The following is a 16,207-nucleotide window of genomic DNA, read 5'->3' as shown; positions in this document are numbered from 1 at the left end:
TAATGATTCACTTACCTAATCTATAACATATTTTGAGGAAGACTTCACTTCTCATAATAAGAGATTAACTAATTTAGAAACCAACATTCCATACATACATCAAAAAAAAGTTGAAATTGGTTCCATATTTTTTATCAATGAAAGTTTATTTATATTGTTCTTAATGAATCTAATGTTCGGGAAATCATGGTGAAAACTTCAAGGCAATCTGGCAAAATCTTCTAACATATGCGTCGTATTTAAGTTAAGTGGTGTTTGAAATCATTAATCAGTAATAAGTAACAAGACTCTTCCATAGGACATGAAATCGGGAAGATAAAATCAAGAAATTCATCGGAAAAAGCTTAGACTCTTCCAAGGCCAGCTCACGGGTAAAGAAAAGTTTTTTTTTAGAAAAAGGGAAAGATTAATAATTCGCACATACTAGGCCTCGTTCCAGCTTCCGTCATCATATAAAAAGCTCTAGCTTTGTCTTTACTCAAGGGGGCATAATTTCTTTTTGTTCTTTAAAGTAAATGGAGCCCTGATGGCATGCTATTGGTGCAGCGACCTCCCTGGCTTCTCGAGATCATCAGAAGTCCATGCGGTTGGATACCTTATAGTACTCAAAAAATTCCAAACCCTCACACCATTTGTAACTTTTTTTTTATTATTTTTTTGGTAGAAAATAGGAGGGGAGGGAGACGTAAAGAACCGCACCCGTATAGCATCCCTCACTGGGCTTCCCTTTTTCAAGAAAATGTTTGATGCGGGTCGCAAGTTTCCGCGTGCTCTTTCCAACTCGTGGGAAACCCCACTGGGCCATCACGTATGAGTACGTCACCCCAGCGCCACCTCAGTACTGATGAAAAGAAAGCATATCCACACAGAGCCATCCGGACATAGGGCATGCGGTCCCCGGATTTAATCGATGTCCGTGCGTTTCGAACTCGGATAACACGGATGAAGTTCAAACCCCTTTACCATCAGGCTACCACCTTGGTGGCACCATTTGTAATTTCATGGACTCTCAAGCCACCAACTGATTCATCCAATAAATGGTATTAAAAACTGGATATAAACTTAATCCACTCCTAAAAACAAAGAAAAAACAAAAGGTTATAACACCATTATTTTTTTTTAATTGTTGTCATACTTTTGTATACTCTACTTTCCTAAAAAAAAAAAAATACACCCTACTCTTCTTGACTTGTAAAAGCCTTTTCTTTTTTAAAGTCTCCCAAAAACCTAGTAATAATAGTTGTGGTTCTTTGTCATCTAATTGATGTTATATTTAGCTTATGGTACATTATTATGGCTCAAAATAAATGCTTTCATCTTTTTTGGTTACAAAATGCTTTCCTCCGTTACCAAGGACTTCGTTAACTAAGAGCTTTTGATTTGCTAGGATGTGGTTGTCTTAGGTTAGAGTATTTGTTCTATGAGAATTGCTTCTTCTGTATTATAAAAAAATAGTCTTGCCGACTGTTTAGGGTGGCATCCAAACATTTCATGTAGAAAGTAAAAGTAGTAAATAGTGACTATACATTAATAAGACCTAAATAATTTACATTTTTGCAGTTTTCCTATTATGCTTATTGTCCTTAAACTAGCTAATTGAAATATTTTCCCAGGGATTCATGGGATCATAATTTTAATCACAAGTTTTATCATAATTTTAAAGTGGGAAGGATCATAGAGTCATCTTTTCAAACTATAATATCTATTGTTATTTTGCTATATTGATTCTTTAAACATATTCATAATAATATTCATCATTATAAAATACTAAAAGGAAAATCTAACTTACTATTATCTACAGTTCTGCATCATTGCAATATTTTTCAAGGCAAAAATGCTAGAAACCACCATACAATTATTATAACTTTTTTAAATTTTTTGTCATATTTTAATGTTAACAATCTTCATGATTTATTGATCTTTTGACCTTTATATGTAAAAAGAAATGATGTGCTTCAAAACTTGTCTTACATGCAAAATTTTTCTTATCTTGATCAAGATTTTGGTTCCTGATACTCATTGATATAATATAATTGTTGAGTATAACTATTTTAGTTGGTGTAAACTAAAATTTATCAAGAGCTGATGATATGAATATATTGGCCATATTTTTCTAATTATATTTTCTTTCTCAATTTATTTTTGCTTGATAAACATTCATATCAAATTCTTAAAATGATTTAATATTTAATCAATCAAAAATCTCAATTCTACACACACATACGTACATATTTTGAAGCCTTAAGAAATCAGCATTTTTTTTCCGAATAACGTTCTTTTGAGAATCAAGAAATCGAAAATATGTAGCCTAGGTGATTCACTCCCTCTCTCTCGCTAAAATGGGATGTATCTCCACATTTGGTTTCCGTCCATTCCACCCAAGTGGCTCCCACCCGCGATCATCTAACTGGTAACCCCATCAAATTAGAATGTTTGACGTCCAATCTAGTTCTCCCAGCCTGTATATCTTTGCTTTCCTTAGTCAGCCTTCCATCGACCTAGTTGGACCAATCACCGGACACTGCTTGAGTACTTTCCCTCATAGGTAAACCTTTCCTTATAGCCAAATATAAGGGCTGCTTTAGTGACTAGTTAAGTCGTCAATCTCCACTTTTCTTGACCTATAAGTCAGAAAGGAAAGAATTAAACTCTGATTTTGTATGTAACAATATGATCTTATCCAAGAAGCCTAATTAAAAGGTATTACTTGGATTTCTTGGTTTTGCATAAGTACTTAAGATACTTATTAATAATTGATGTGGGATCAAATATAAAGTCACACAATTCCTCACATACTCTCATTGTTTAAGCATTGGGGTTCATCCACATCCTTTCAAATCCAATCACAAGTATTATGATTAGCCAATGGTCAACTCTAATAAGCCCATGTTGTAATAGGCTCTAACACTATTTTAACAATTCAGAACCTAATCCAAAAATGTTAGATGCCCTATATAAATACTTATTCTGCAGGCCCTAATCTACATAGATTATGATCCAAGTTTGATAACTGAGAACCTCACCTAAAAAAGCTAGATACCATGTATAAATATTCAAGATCTTTCCAAGTCATATCATCATTAAGATAAGGATCTAAATCCAATCAATTTCAAGTATAAACATCGAGATCAACCCCCTAATTAGTCTTAGTGGGCTCGAGTTATCTCTTAGTCTATATGGACTATGAGTTGAATCTACTCTGATATCATTTATAATGATCAAAATCTCATACAACAAGCTAATCGGAAAATACTATTTGAATTCATTGATTCTATATAAGTAGCCAAAATCTTTCTAGTATATAATTAATATAGACTGATTAAACATATGCTTGCGTAGTTGCTCAATGTATATACATATATATCCATTAAAATCTCAAACATTGTTATTTCCAAAACTTTCCCACCCCGATCTTCATGTCCTTTTGGTCATCCAATGGAAAAACATCAATATCTTAGTTTCCCTAACATACATTATAGATATTTTGGTTTCCCTATATAAATTATAGATATTTTAGTATTCAAAAGATTTTGCTTGCAACAGGGTATTTAACTATGATGAGTCAATTAGTCAGGGTCACACCACCGCCTCCAAATAAGGTTGCAAAGGAGTTGGGTTGACCCGTGACCCGACCCAACCTATTTTGGAAGACCTATAGTACCGGGTCGGGTTCTAAAATTGGATATGTTTCATTTTTTAGGTCAAGTCTGGGTTTACTGAATTCAGACCCGACCTGACCTATTTGAATTTTGATTGTTAATAACTTATTGCTGCTTGTTAACAATCTCAATGTAATATCACTCTACCACTACTTGCATCGAAGAGTATTAAGATATGAGCAATGAATGGATGTGCGCAATGGTATCATTTTGCTTTTGCCTGAATTTTATCAAAAACAAAATTCATTAATACATTGTAGATTAACAGTTTAAACCTTTTAAAAGGTCACCAACAAAAAGACACAAGAGATAGATTCAAAGGTAGCCAATTTTGGAACAGTTGCATACAATAATTTGATATAACCGGAATGGGTCTATCCTTGAGGGAGATCTTAGCTTTCTAATTGGATGTTATTAGTTTTCCAAAGAGAAACAAGGAGAGGTGATCTAACTCTGCCATCGTTGAGAGAATTTGTACATATTGCTAGTGAGAAGCTATAGAATGGAGTTGGATCCCTTCGAGACTGTATCTATGGTGGTTCGTGGCAGAAAATTTGAGAGAAGGGCAACTAGTTGAGTTTGTTTTGATTAAGCTTCGAATTTTGCTGGTTCTCCAAGTTTGAACTGCTAAGTTTTCATACCAACATTGTATAGTCAATGCCTAGATAACCAGGACATACAGAACATCTGAGCTATAGGTTCTATATAAAAAAAAAAAATACAGTTTTCATTGTGATGATTTGTTTATTCTATAATATATAGTTTATTTTTCTACTTTGTAATTTCTGCAATGGCTTTTAATGTTATGATCCAAATTGGACCCGACCTGAGCTCGAATTTTTTTGGGTTGGGATCCAAATAACTTGTTGGGTCAGAAATTTTAGCAATGGACTTGATCTGATCCGATTTTTTATTAGATTAGGTCTAGATTCAATATTAAAATGCAAACAAAGAATTAGATTAGGTTGGGATCATCCATGGCCCAGTCCCATCCAACCTATTTGCACCTCTACTTCCAAAGCCCGACTAAACGCTGCCTCCTGTCAACAAGGCAACCGTTAACGTCCATAATGCCTGGCGATGATCTTAAAAGAAGTATCCAGAAAAAGAATCGGGTAAAGAAGGGAAGGGCATTGTACCCAAAAAAAAAAAAAAAAGCTCCCGTTTACTGCCACCCTCGTTACATCATACTCTACGCGCTCCCCTCCTCTTCCCCTTTCACTTCTCTCAGCCCCCAAAACCATCCTAAAAACTCCTCCCAGAACCCTCTCCCTCTCCGTCCTGTTCGTCGTTTCTCGTCGGTAGAACAAAAAAAAACCCAACGTTTGCGCAAGAAAGGAACGAAACCCTAAGAACCCTAGCTATCCGAGGCATGATACCCCAGCAGACCCCGCCGGAATCCGAACGCCAGGCCCCGGTCACTCCGCCCGCTGCGGCCGCGCAGACCATCCAGCCCTCCTCGCCACGCTTCTTCTTCTCCTCCGCCTCCACGGCCAGCCCCTCCGCCGGGTCCCACCGGCGGATCGCGATCGCCGTCGACCTCTCCGATGAGAGCGCCTACGCCGTGAAGTGGGCTGTCCAGAACTACCTTCGCCCTGGGGATGCCGTCATCCTCCTTCACGTCCGCCCCACCAGCGTCCTCTACGGCGCCGACTGGGGCTCCATCGACCTCTCGGTGTCGGCCGTGGCGGCGGAGGCGGAGGAGGCCGACTCCGAGGAGTCGCAGCAGAAACTGGAGGACGACTTCGACGCCTTCACGACCACCAAGGCGCAGGACCTCGCCCAGCCGCTCGTGGAGGCGCAGATCCCCTTCAAGATCCACATCGTCAAGGACCACGACATGAAAGAGAGGCTCTGCCTCGAGGTGGAGAGGCTTGGGCTCAGCGCCGTCATCATGGGGAGCCGGGGGTTCGGGGCCTCCCGGAGGACAAGCAAGGGGAGGCTCGGGAGCGTCAGCGACTACTGTGTCCACCACTGCGTTTGCCCTGTGGTGGTCGTCCGGTACCCTGACGAGGGGGCCGGGGCCGGAGCTGGGGCAGGGAGCGTCGGCGATGGTGGTAATGCGGTGGTGGCGAAGGGGCTCGTGGAGAAGGAGGTGGAGTTGCACCCAGTGCCAGAGGAGGAGCAGGAGTACCACGATGCCGCCGATGAGCAGAAAGGTTCGGATTTATACTATCAGTACATGTGCTATTTTCTTTCTTGTATGGATGTGATCTTTAATGTTGATTTTGAGCAGTAGCTGATAGAAACAATATTGACTTTGATCGTTTTTCATTTTTCTGGACTGAAGATGCTCTAACTCGTGGCAGATTTTAGTTCCTTGTTCTTGCTTTGTTGTATGATATGCTGCTTCTGTTGCGTAGGAAAAAGAATAGAGGTTGGCAGGACTTGCTCCAGCGTTGACTTATATAAATAGTCAGCTCGCCAGACCTTAGTCAGCTCTTCATTATATTTTGGTTTAATGGACGGGGAAGGAGCTGAAAGGGAAACAGATTTTGGTTTAGGGTGTGGCAGTGGACTATAATGCTTTCTGGTTACGGATGAGACTGTCTTACTGTATTAAATAGTTTGATCTGTGGCTAGATTACTGTTTTTTCCCCTGCTGTCTGTGATTTTATGTGAGCTGACTAGCTGCTGCATTACTTCGAGGTCATAATTTTCCTTCCTCCATGGGATTTCTGGATATCAAATTACAAAGTCCCCCTTATCATCTGCATCCTTTCAGTTCAGAGATACTGCGGTTTCTTGTAACTATTTTATAAATAACAAGTATATTCCATCTCTGGTGGTTTGTCTGCTCTGTAATTTGAAGTATAATCCACTGGACTTCAAAAACTTCTTTACATTACTAGCAGACAGTCTGTTGCTTACTTGTTCATGAATTGCTAATATTTTCCATGCGCAAGCAACTTAGGGGCTCCATTGATTTGCAAAGAATTGTTCTAGAACTCAATCTCATTTTTCTTAGCAGTGGATGGTATACTCAAATCATTGATTTTGGATGCGTAAGTTTTATAAGGGTATTATTTATGTCTCCACTTCTCTTATTTTATGGTGATGATGCATCACTTTGTATATATTGTAAGTTTCATGTTTTCATCCTGCTCATTGTCAATATTTAGTAATGTGTCGCTTGAGCCCTTTGAGTTCTTTATTTGTATAGTAATGTTTTTCCTTCCACTCTTATCATAAATTTTCTAAACTTCCATGATGGTAGATAAGGATCTGGTTACCTACAAGAATTTTGCCATGTGTATATGTTTAACAATCAAAACTACCATTGCAGATAAATCCAAGTAACACTTGTTGGCCATATTTTTAATTAATATTTTGGGACTTCAATTTTAATATATGTATGTATGTATGTATGTATGTATAAGTTAATACTTTGAAGAGATCACAAATGCAATGTGCTATGTAGCATAAAATGAATATGAATTGATTAGCATTCCATTGTCATAAGTTTTTTATAATATTTCAATGCTTTATTTATGAGTAAAATAGTTTCTGTTATATGTTCATGAAATTATTTAATATATTACTTCTATTTGTCTTATTTTTCTAATTAAAATAAATACCGGTATTAAAATAATGACATATTATAAGTATAAATGAAAATATTAATAAATAATAACAATTAATATATTTTTATCGATTAATAATTTATATAATTAATAAATATATTAATAATTTATCATTATATTATATAATTAATAAATATAAATTATGGAATATATCAGGGGCAGTTTTGGTATTATATGGTTAGTGATCTTGGATTTTTCTGGAATACCAAACAAATTACTTGTGGATACTCAGGGATCTTTAATCACTGGAACATAGCATACCAAATGCTGTGATTTTAGATCATCGGAGATCAAATTATCCTGAGATAAAGATCACTAGTGGTTGAAGATCATCTTGGTGATCCCATTTGGGTCACCAAATGCCACCTTAGAGAATTCAGTTGGGGGGAAATACTTGAGCAAGGAGGATTGAGGAGAAGGCTTGGTGCTAAGTCCGATAGTTAGCTTATGAAAGCGGATAGAGAGTGATCATGTATCCTTCAAATTAGCTGTATGTGAGAAGACTGATTTAGTCATATTTTGTGTTGGAAATTGTGAATTGAACGCAGTGTTTTAAGGATTGCTTTGGTCACCTAGGTAGCTGCCTAGGCTTTTGCCTTGTTGTTTCTACATCATGTTCGAGCACTAAGGATAAGAGTGATTTTTTGGATTGGTATATGATGCTGCACTAAGGTTATGCTTCAAATTTTGGATCAGAATATCTTTTCTGATGTCGCTGTATATTTATCATTTAGATGTATTATCTTAGGCTGTCTTACTCTTTGGGCAGTATCCTGCAGTCTGTGAAAACATCAATCAAATTGGATCTTAACATGGGGATTGATTTCGATTGGAATGGTATTTTGTGTTTAGGATTATGGACACGAAATTTTGCTAATGACTAGAGCCCTTAATGCAATATCCTCCGGCAACTATTTTGCCTCAAACTGCTAGATTATTATGCCATTGATGACAGATACATCATCATCCAAGCTTTTTAAAAGCATTTTTGTTGACATGCGAATATTGACACATGTAGATGTCCTCTATTTTTCTCATGAGATTAATTTGACCCATGGTGCATTAACTTTAATCATTTTTCCTTTTAGGTATCTCCAGTCAAAACAATGATAATGTTTTGATCAATTACTGTAACCCTAACCCTTCTAATGACCAATGAGTTCCTTCTCTACAGAATCTTGTAACCCTTCTAATGCTTAAGTAATATTTTTGATGGCTTTTATTCCTTTGGATTTTCTGGAAAACAACTAAGTTGTTGTTTGTTTTAATTTAGATTTCTATAAATCCAGCAAAGTAGATTAAGCCTCTTAGATGGGGACTACACATCTTATGTGCCTTAAGATGAAACCATATAAGATACCTATTCTCACCCTGGATCAGACAAGTCTCAGAAACTAGAAAGTACAAGAAGTCAGGCTTAAAATGCTCAGTTAAGTGGGATTGTTCTTGTTGGCTGCTAGTAAAGGGCCTTAAAGTTCTAGTAGGCAAGATTATTGACCACTCAAATTGAAATAAGTCATCCAAGTGCTCAGTTAGTCCCTCACCTTGAGTTCACTAAGTGAACCAATTTCAATATTTTGTCTTTGGAGCACCCAACATGCTCCTCGTGTTAGTTTCCCCACAAGCATAGCCAACTTTCATGTTTCAACCCATTGTTATTTAGCCCTATCGGGGGCTTTAATTACATCTTGAATAATGTCATGGAATTCAATAGTTTCACTTTGACGGGCTTGTTTGATTAGTATTAGAACATATCCTTAGCAATCTTAAATCAAAGACAATTTCAAGTCGTTGGATTTTCTAATTGCCAATTCCACTATAAAACAAATCTTATAATCTGAAATGGGTCTAATTTATGTATTTTGCAAGACAAAGCCCTTGAAGTTGGAATTTGATACATTTGCATGGGTTGAAAGGTTGATTGCTATCCATTTTCTTGATGTTTCGTTTGGGACCAGTTTGAAATTTCATAGATATCCTGGATATGTCTTCGAACTTAACATGTGTGGCACAGCCTAGTTGAGTTTCTTTTTTGGATTTGAGGTGGAGGATTAGTAGTATAACCCCCAAGTTGTCAAAGGCTCAAGGCTCAATAAAGCACCAAGGTCCTTAGAGCCTAGCTGCAAGGCTCTAAGCAAGGCATGCACCTTGATGAAGTGAGGCACAAAAATATAAATATAGATATAATAATGTGAATATATGATTCTAAATATTTTAACAATGGAGTATCAATTTATGAACACAAATACAACTAAAAAAGCATTAGAATTCAGATTTATATACATATAAAGGACATGGCATGCCAAATATCAAAAAATGATGGATAGAGAAGAAAAAGAAGAAGAAAACAAGGATATTGTCTTGTGTCCTCTCTTATGTTTCTGATGGACAGGAAAATAGCTGCAACTGCAGCTGAACAAGAAGAAGAAGAGGAGGAAGTGAAAGAGGAAGAGCAGCAGCAAGGAGGAGAAACTTTGGGTGGGGCCCTAGATCTGCCCGTTTCTCTTGATTTGTCCATTGGAGCCCTAGATTTACCTTTTTCCCCTTTTATCTGCCTATCTTTGCTTGAGATGCATCTCTCTTTTAACCCCAAAGCCCCAAAGTCTTGATCAAACCCTGACTAATTGGTGGCTGAGATAAAATACAGCAAAGGTATGTTTTTCTGCGCTTGAGAGATTTTTTTTTTAGGTGCGAAAAGGGGTGCCTTTTTAGTGCCTAAGGGACTCTGCCTTGGGGCAGATGAGGCGCTGGGGTTGCACCTTATGCCTTAGGCACATTTTTGACAACACTAATAACCCTGTATCTCTTTATCGCTGTTTTGGAGAAAAGCCCCCAAAATCCCCCAATAGTGCCTTCTCTAAATTTGAGGATAAAAGGAGGTGCTTTGTTGCATGCGGCTCTGCTCTCATGCCTTGTTGCGATCACATTTTAACTTCCATGTCACTTGTTGTTTTTCACTTTTTCTGGGTTAGTAAGTGGGCTACTCTAGGCTTAACTCATGTTAGTCTAAATGGATTGGCCTACCACTCTCTTTCTCGTCCTTCTGACTGGCACCATAAAGTGTCTTGCCTGGGCCCCAAAAGAGATAAGGTGGTCAATGGCATGCAGCCTTATTATGTTGCAGTAACTGCACACTAGTTCTGCATTCCCTTGTTTTATTCATGGCTTAGTTGGGCTAGTCCAGATTTCAGTTGAGTTCATCCAACTTGAATTGGTCTTGTCATTCTAAACTTGGGAAACAATCTAGATCATGTCCAACATGTTTAGATTGAGTGTTGGTAGTCTTTAGTTGGCTTAGGTCTAGCAAAGCTCCATATAGATGCAGTTTATGCTAGTTAAAACCAATGTCTTAAAACACCCAATTCAAAACCCAGAATCCAAATCCTTGAAAACAAGATCTAATAAAGGGTAACTGAGTTGCTAATCTTCTCACTAATAAAATTAGGAGTTGATCGGAATGACAAGTTAACCAAAACATCCATCTGGAAGTACATAGCTTTTGTAAACTCGAACCATGACCAGCCTTCAAGTTTCTCTATGTTGATCAACATTAAGAGGCATCAAAACTTAGTTAGGTCTCTGATTGATGTATACTCCATTGTAGGATAGATCTGTTCTTTGGTATTAAAACATGTGCTTTCGTACTAAAAGAGAAAGCAATGAAAAGAATACATGTGATCCGGTAAAGATCGTATGAAAGAATTTGCAGGAGCAATTTGGGGAGGTTCAACTGTGACTTGTGACAATGTATTTGAATTTCTTTGAATCAAGTTCTCATACCCTTGGCATTCTTGAACCGAAACCACACAACTATAGGCAGACATAAGGTCTGCAAGGTGCATTATTATTAATTTTTTTTTTTTGGTATGGGTATTACTATGGTCTGTCGAACCGGGCCGTACCGGCCGGTACGAACTGGTCCGGCCTGGAACCGATACCCGGAAAGTATGGAAACCAGTTCAGCTATTTCGGGGCCGATCTCGACCGGTACTGATCGTGTACCGGTGCAAACTGGCGGTGTACTGGTTGGTACCGGTGCGAACCGGCCTGGTACTTTTTTTTTTTTCTTCGATGGGAAAGCGCGTGGCCGAAAATGACCATGCACTCGGTTTCGGCCACATGTTCCTTGAGCAGAGCACCCTGTGCGCGAGGCAGAGCGCTCGCACACGATTCCGTGCCATGCGCGGTTTCGCGCGCTGGGGAATCGCGTCCGCACGCGATTCTCTGTGCTGGGGAGCCGTTCTCCGCGCAGGCGATTCTCCTGCCCGCGCAGGATCATTAATGCCACAGAGTGGCATTTAATGCCATTGTGGCATTTATCCGCGCGCGCGATTCCCCGGCCCGCGCACTGGGGAACCGCATGCTGTGAACCGCCGCGCGGGCGATTTCCCCTCCCACGCGGGGCAGCGCGCTAGCTCGCCCATGCGGGCTCATTAATGCCGCTCTATGGCATTTATCCCGCACGTGGATGAGAACCCCCCCTCCCCCCCAAAATAAGGCCTACCGGTTTGTATCGGATCGGTTCCGGTACGAACCGAACTGTACCGGTCTGGTAGGCGATCGATACGCCTACCAGTACCGGTATCGCAGACCTTGGGTACTACTGGTACTTAAGATCAGTGCATGGCATACTTTGGTTTGTAGCAGGTACTTAATTTGTTGGACATAGTCTTTTTTCTAAATAGTAAGGTTGAAAAAGCCCAATAAAATTGAAATCTCAAGTTAAAATAATAATCGACGGTCTATGTTTGATTGCATTGAAATTCATGGAAAAGGAGAGTTACACTTTTCATGGTAAAGGAAAATTTTTCCAACAACCTAGAAATAAGCTTTCCATGTTAATTTTCTACAAGAACAAACATAGAACTAATTTTTCTCAAAAAGAAGTTTTCCAGCAGGTTTTTTTGGCATCTGAACATACCTAAAGTTAAGAAACAATCAAATAGTTCGGCCAAGATACTTATGATCATGCAACAAGGGAAGTTGTTGAGCTTTGGAAGGTCAAGGGGGAGAATTATGTTATCTAGGTTCATTAAAGTGTTATAGAATATGCATATGCTCTTATTATGAATTTAAATACTTATGCCAGGAAAAAAGAGTTGTTCTTGCAATTTACTCCACTAGATGAAACCAAAATTTCTTTATAGAATTATTGATGACAAAATAGAAAGTTAAAAATAAAAAAATAATGTTCTTGATTATTTATCATAGTTTGTTTCCACAATTCGGTATTTCGTGTAAAGATCTATTGTGGCTAAATATTTCAAGCGTTTAAATTTAACTTAGAGATATGGTTGAAATTTTAACCCATTCCCATTTTTTGGGTGTTGGAACATCATATACAGGTTCACGAAGATCTTATAGAATTCTTGAGCTGAATTCTTGAGGCTTGATTTACTGTGCTTGCTCAGAGTTGACCAGTTTTGATCAACTCAATGACTTTTGGTCTTCAGCAGCTGTGGCCAAAATTTTAGGAGTCAAAACTAGCAACCATCTTTTTCTTTGCATCTGCATGAGTTGCCTGTGAAGAGTTATTCTGGACTTTGACTCTGCATTCTCCAACCTTGTACCTCCATGTGCCATTTTAGAGGATCATCTAATTGTAATATACACTATTTTTGTTGAGTTAGCGAAAGTAATCAAGAAAGCATGATTAGTTCTGTCCTATTTGACATGCATCATTTTAAGTATATGAACACTCTGTTCAATAATTTTACATGTTTTGCTAAAAAAGGATAAGTTCTTACTGGCTAATAATTAAATTTAGCAAATCAATTTCCAAATCTTCTGTTATGCTTGCTATGTAGCTAGGAGCATGTTGAGACCGGTTTTCATTTCTTTGACTGTGAGCTCTTGCCGAGAAATGCACTTTGCTGCTTCTTGTTTGATTGATTTGAAGACCTTATTGAGGTAACAATTCGGTCGATAAAGATAAACAGATTGCATTTCTTATCCTATTCTGAAGAAAACATTCCGATAATGTGTCAACTTGGCTCTTTGACTTGTAGTTTGTGCCTCAAACATCAGTGCCTTGTTCAAATGCTCAAGCCTTTATGTAGAAATAGCATCGCTGGTGCATTAGATTTCGACTGAATATGAGGTTCTAGAGATCCTCAGCATTCATTGATAATTCTGACCATGTATATGGCTGCAATCAATCTTCTATTTCTACAAAGAAAGTAGTATTTATACCATGAAATGCTTTCCCTTATATAGTATATTAGAACTGCCAATCACCTTATAAAGCAGTTCCTTGTATCAAATTTTGCCTTCTTCCTTTGTGGGGTAGACTTGTTCCAGTTCATTGACTTAGACTTGCTCTCTGGTTTCATAAGCTTAATTTCTGCAACTGGATCTTCTAGGCTTCATGGCAATGAATAGTTAAAGACCTTTACCCACTTAGGTTTTCTATCAGCTTGAAAACTCTTTAGAACTTTGAAGGATTACAACTTGATCCGCATGCTGACTCCATGTATATGATATTAGTTTCAAAGGTTAAGGTTTTACTTTGAAGTTGAAGACTTAGTGGAAGCGGTCAGTCATTTTGCGTGGTTTTGATGAGAGCTGGAGTCCTGGTATGGGCCTTGGACCTTGCTTGTCAATCACTAAACAAGTTACTTTGACAGCTTGTGGTTTCTAGTAGTAGCAGCTTGTGGTTTCTAGTAGTAGGTAAAGGGAAACGTTGAGAGCTATGAGTTTAGTAAATGCAAAGTATTCCAAGCCTTCCCTGCTACTTTGAGGGTGGTATGGGCGTGAGCAATTTTAATTATGCAATGAGCAAAATATATTTAAGTTCTAGCGATTAGGAGAGGAATTACTGTGCCTGTAGTTTTTTCTGCAACTCTTACATTTAACAATAAATAGTTAACAGCCTTAGAGAAAATATTTCTTGGCATAAACTATATACCGAGCATAACCATTTGTTGAAAACAGGCATTATTTGATGTCCTGCTGTTATACAAGTTTCATTTACCATTCAAGTTGGTTTGGTATGGCAGTGGATCTTTTGGGGGATGAAATTACTATCCCTATAATTTTTTTTGCTGCAACTCTTAGATTTAATAGTTAGAAGTAGGTTTTAGAGAAAATATTTCCTGGTCGCTTAGATGTTGAACTTAGGCATTTGTAAAGAACTTCTGAGATTTAATATCCAGCCATCATAGAAGTTTCATTTACCCCTGGGAGTTGGTTTTCTATGGCAATGGTTCCTATGCCTCCATGAGACTTTATATAGACAGGCATTACAACTTGCTGATGCATGATATGTGTCTAGAAAATTTATAAGAATGTATTATATCTTCCAATCTTCTTAAAATGATCTCGGACTTAACCTAATGGGATTCAGCTAATCATGATCTTTAATTTTCCTGACACAACATACAATACTATTCTGTATTCATTGACTCCGGAACACATAATTGATTTATCGATATGTTTCAAAGATGAACTATTGAGAATTTCCTATTATATGATATAATTATATGTTGTTTACTAAAGGATAATATCATAAGAACCTAGTGTTACAGAGAACTCTAACGAAACAGTGTCGGTGCCTAAATAATATGTTTAGGGATGAAGGACAGCAGTTTTGAGTGGCAGACCATACTAGGTGTACTCTACTGTATCAATAAGGAGTCAATACCTGGGAGATTCCTGATAATGATTGTTGGTACCAAAGGCTACCATACTAATACTGTACCAGGTGGCTTGTACGGGTACCAAAGCAAGTACTTAAAACCTTGCTTTAAGATTTTTATGTGAGAGTTGTTCACCAATTTTACTTTGCTATTCACTAAATACTTTTTTGTCCTCTTTCCTGTGCAGTTCGCATTATGTGCATATGTTGCTTTTAATTATCAGTGGGATATTTGTCTTTTACATTCGACGATTAATATTTTTCGAGGGAAGTTTGCAATTAAAATTTGGAGAGATAATATATTGAAAATTCTCTATTTTTTGTAATTTGACATGTTATTGGTGTTTCTTCAATATTTGTAAATGGTTCATTATTTGTCAAAATCTTATAGGAGATAGCAAATTTGGAAGTGTTACCAACATTATAAGAAGTTTTCGGCTTTCTTAGCATTAAAAGTTGCATGTTCTTTCTTTGCATAAACCTAAACAAGTTTTAAAATCTTTTTTTTAACCTTTTTGCAGATACTTGATGAGTATCTGGGTTGCGGCGTGGTCTTCTTGAATCCAGGTGAGATGGTATGAACCTACAGTGTTCGTGCACTTTTGTCATTAACAACCGTTCATGCTCTTCTGGCGAAAAAATCTGCATGATGGAAGTTGCTAGTTTTGTGAATTTTAGAACATGAAGCCATTTGTTCCCTAACTTTTACCTATGCTGGTCATTTTTAAGTGTTTATCTAAGATGTCTGGTCTTTTGACTGTATTACCCTGTTCACACATGGGTAGGATCTTTATGAGTTTTAAACCGAGAGCTGAATTGTTCAGATCATTAGGCACTTGCATTCTGGTGAAGGTTTTGTTCCTATATCATTTGCATTTTCCTTCAGTCTGTGGTATGACTGTGCCCTCAACTCCTCATCCATGGTTATTGGTCTTCATGTTTACCCTTAGTGAGATTACTAATGCTTTAAAACAAAATTTCTTTTTGATGTTGGTAGATCTAACTGATGAGATATCTTGTTTTTTTTGTCACAGAAAACAAAGAAGCCAAGAACTAAATGGAGGTAGGGAACTAGCTTGAGCGTTTTGTGGAGAGGACTCCGCCATGTATTCAACTGCTATCCCCTGTTTTGCTTGTCGATTGCCTCTCGTAAACTGGATGAATGATGAGTATGGTATCGTCTCAGTTGGATTCTCGTAGGTCATCCAAAGGTTTTTACTGCTTTCTTCTGTGAGATATTTATGCTGTTGAAACGTTTCTCTGTTTTTACTGTTTGGTTCTCTTTTGACACAAATTATATTTTTAGTTGATGCACCTGCTTTTTGACA

General features: G+C 37.8%; 1 protein-coding gene across 1 annotated transcript; it reads left to right on the top strand.

Moving 5' to 3' along the window:
• The first annotated feature begins 4,735 nt into the window (after window positions 1-4,735).
• On the top strand, window positions 4,736-15,446 carry LOC103706610 (universal stress protein PHOS32-like). Its single transcript, XM_039125867.3, has 2 exons — window positions 4,736-5,818; window positions 15,401-15,446. The coding sequence occupies exons 1-2, from the start codon at window positions 5,032-5,034 to the stop codon at window positions 15,406-15,408; spliced, it is 795 nt and encodes a 264-aa protein (XP_038981795.1). The 5' UTR covers window positions 4,736-5,031; the 3' UTR covers window positions 15,409-15,446.
• The last annotated feature ends 761 nt before the right edge of the window (window positions 15,447-16,207 follow it).

The sequence above is a fragment of the Phoenix dactylifera genome, chromosome 1 (genome assembly GCF_051530095.1).
Source record: "Phoenix dactylifera cultivar Ajwa chromosome 1, Ajwa_hap1_PhDact_Kaust_v1.1, whole genome shotgun sequence".
In the NCBI taxonomy this organism is placed as follows: Eukaryota; Viridiplantae; Streptophyta; class Magnoliopsida; order Arecales; family Arecaceae; genus Phoenix; species Phoenix dactylifera.
This window is presented reverse-complemented; position numbering and strand designations above follow the sequence as displayed.